Here is a 2,481-nt window from a genome sequence, read left to right on the forward strand (position 1 = left end):
CCCGTCTCTCCTCTGCTGCGTCAGGCCGAGGGCGCCTCGGCTCCGGAAGGCTCCAGACCCCCCGCCCCCCCCGGACACGCTGGTCGGTCTCCCTCCCTCTCTCTCTCTCTCTCCCGGGGGCGGGGGGGGGGGCTGCCGGCCTGACGCCGGCCGGCCGGCTTGTTCTGCTGCAGACGGAGTAGAGCACCAGGGCGGACCCTCTGAAGTGCCGTCCTTGTTTCCGGTGGATAAGCTACAAGTGCGCCCAAGCAAGAGCTCAGCCCAGGTCGCCCCCACATCTCTGTGTCACGTTCACCTCGTGAGAGGGGGGGGGGGGGGAGTTGGACCTGGAAAACAAACGAGCAGACCAAAAGACCATACATTATTTGGGGTAGAAACTCATACAGCCACAATCAGTAGGTCTTCCAGCCTATATGGATACTGTTGTGTTTTAAACACTAACAATGTTGTTCTTCACTAATGATAACACATAGCATAGGGTTACCTACCGACACTATTTACATTTTAACCAGTTTTTGAAAATAGTTTTGCCTGCAGTATACATACAAATTATTCTTAAGTAACGCTGCCAGCCCAGTCTTTTCAGATATCAGAAGCAAAGCAGGGCTGGCCCCCGGGGACTTGGACAGGAGACCACCAAGGAAGTTCAGGATTGCCACACCGAGGGAGGCCATGGCAAACCACCTCTGGACGGCTCACGCCTCAGAAAGCCCCATGAGGGGCCAGCTGCAACTTGACAGCCTCCCCCCCCCCAATCTGCAGATCCCTGCACTCAAACATTCATGGCAGGCATGTTGAGTAAAGCCTTGTCTATCACTGTTCTCTGGGGGTGGCAGCTCCACGCCTGCACTCACCTGCCCCAGAGGAGACTCTGGCAGAGTCAACCTCACCTAGGCACCCCTGAGTTGGGCCGTCCACCCAGGGGCCAGGGAGGAAGGAGCAAGGGGGAGGCCGATGCCCAGAGATCTGTCAGGAGCAGCAGCAGAGGCCAGCAGGCCCAGCACATAACTCAGAAGGGGGCTGGTGTTCAGGCAGCAGCTTGCACCTGGGCACAGGCCAGAGGAGGAGGCTGGCAGCACCGGGGCTCTATGCAGGCGGGCAGAGCAGCCTCTGAAAACCTTAGGAGAGGGGAGGGCCTGGTCGGGGAAGCCATTGGTCCAGGTTGCCTTCAGTCACTTTGGGCCAACCAGTGAGGAGAGAATCATAGAATCATTAGAGTGGGACGGGATCTCCAGGGTCATCTAGTCCAACCCCCTGCACAAGGCAGGAAATGCACAAATACCTCCCCCTCCACACCCGCAGTGACTGCTGTTCCACGCCCAGAAGATGGCAAAAAAACCCTCCAGGATTCTTGGCCATACCAGCCTGGAGAAAATTTGCTACCTGACTCCAACCTGGCAATCAGCATTTTCCTGGGCCACCAGAACTAAGCCCTGAGGCAACCCTTCCTGCCCTCCCTCTCATGATCTGCCTAAGTTCACAGAATCAGCACTGCTGTCAGATGGGGCCATCTAGCCTCTGTTTGAAAACCTCCCAAGAAGGAGAGCCCACCACCTCGCGAGGAAGCCTGTTCCACTGAGGAACACAATACTCTAGGTGTCACGGTATTGGAGCAGGGCAAAGTGGCACCATCACTATCTGGACACTATACTATATAGCCATGGGGGGGCGCGAGGCAGGGGTGACGCCCCCTCCCGGATGTGCCCTGCCCCTTCACCAAACAGCTACAGCTATTATTTTACTTACCTGAAGTGGCCAGCCGAAGAGGGGACTGGAAGAGGTATTTTCCTGCTATTTGCCCACTGGCCGGCAAAGCCAAGAGCCTCAGAGGCCACTGTGCTGGCCGGCCCATGTCATCTGGGGGCCAGGTTTGGTTCCTCACTCTTCCACATGAAGCCAGCTGGGTGACCTTGGGTCAGTCACAGTTCTCAGCCCCACCTACCTCACAGGGTGTCTGGAGGGGAGAGGAAGGGCAAGAGATCGTAAGCCACTCTGAGGCTCCGAGTGAAGGGCGGGGTATAAATCCAACTCTACTTCCTGTTTGATTGCAGCAGTGGCTCAGCTCGGCTGGTTGGTTGTTATGGTTCAGTGGGTGGGAGAATGAATGGCTAGATATTTATATTTCATGGAATGTCTTTTTGTACAGTGCAGACGGAAGCTATATGACTCTCCATTAATGGTCACTTTTATCCTCACGGTATTGCTTTGCAGATTATGGACAGATTTGGCCAGCTGGGCATTCCATGTTGCATTGGTGCAATTGACGCCAGTCTTATCCCAATTCGAGCGCCAAGAAGAAAAATCAACGAGTACGGGAACAGGAAACATTACTGCTCTTTTCTCTTGCAGGGGACTGTTGATAATTCTGGACGCTTTATTGACGTGGAGGTCGGATTTACGAGCCATACTCGGAGACCTAGCAATCATGCAGTTCACAGAGTTGCTGCTATTGGTCCCTTACTTTTAAACTTTCTTTTCGCT

At 54.9% G+C, this 2,481-nt stretch overlaps 1 protein-coding gene across 1 annotated transcript in view; it reads right to left on the minus strand.

Moving 5' to 3' along the window:
* QSOX2 (quiescin sulfhydryl oxidase 2) overlaps nt 1-1,852 on the minus strand; it is a 60,997-nt gene extending 59,145 nt beyond the window's left edge. The window contains exon 1 of the mRNA XM_015405456.1: nt 1,747-1,852. Coding sequence (XP_015260942.1) covers nt 1,747-1,852 — 106 coding nt within the window. The remainder of the gene's footprint in view (nt 1-1,746) is intronic.
* Between the last annotated feature and the right edge of the window lie 629 nt (nt 1,853-2,481).

The sequence above is a fragment of the Gekko japonicus genome, unplaced genomic scaffold (assembly GCF_001447785.1).
Source record: "Gekko japonicus isolate JY-2015 unplaced genomic scaffold, Gekko_japonicus_V1.1 scaffold1059, whole genome shotgun sequence".
NCBI lineage: Eukaryota > Metazoa > Chordata > Lepidosauria > Squamata > Gekkonidae > Gekko > Gekko japonicus.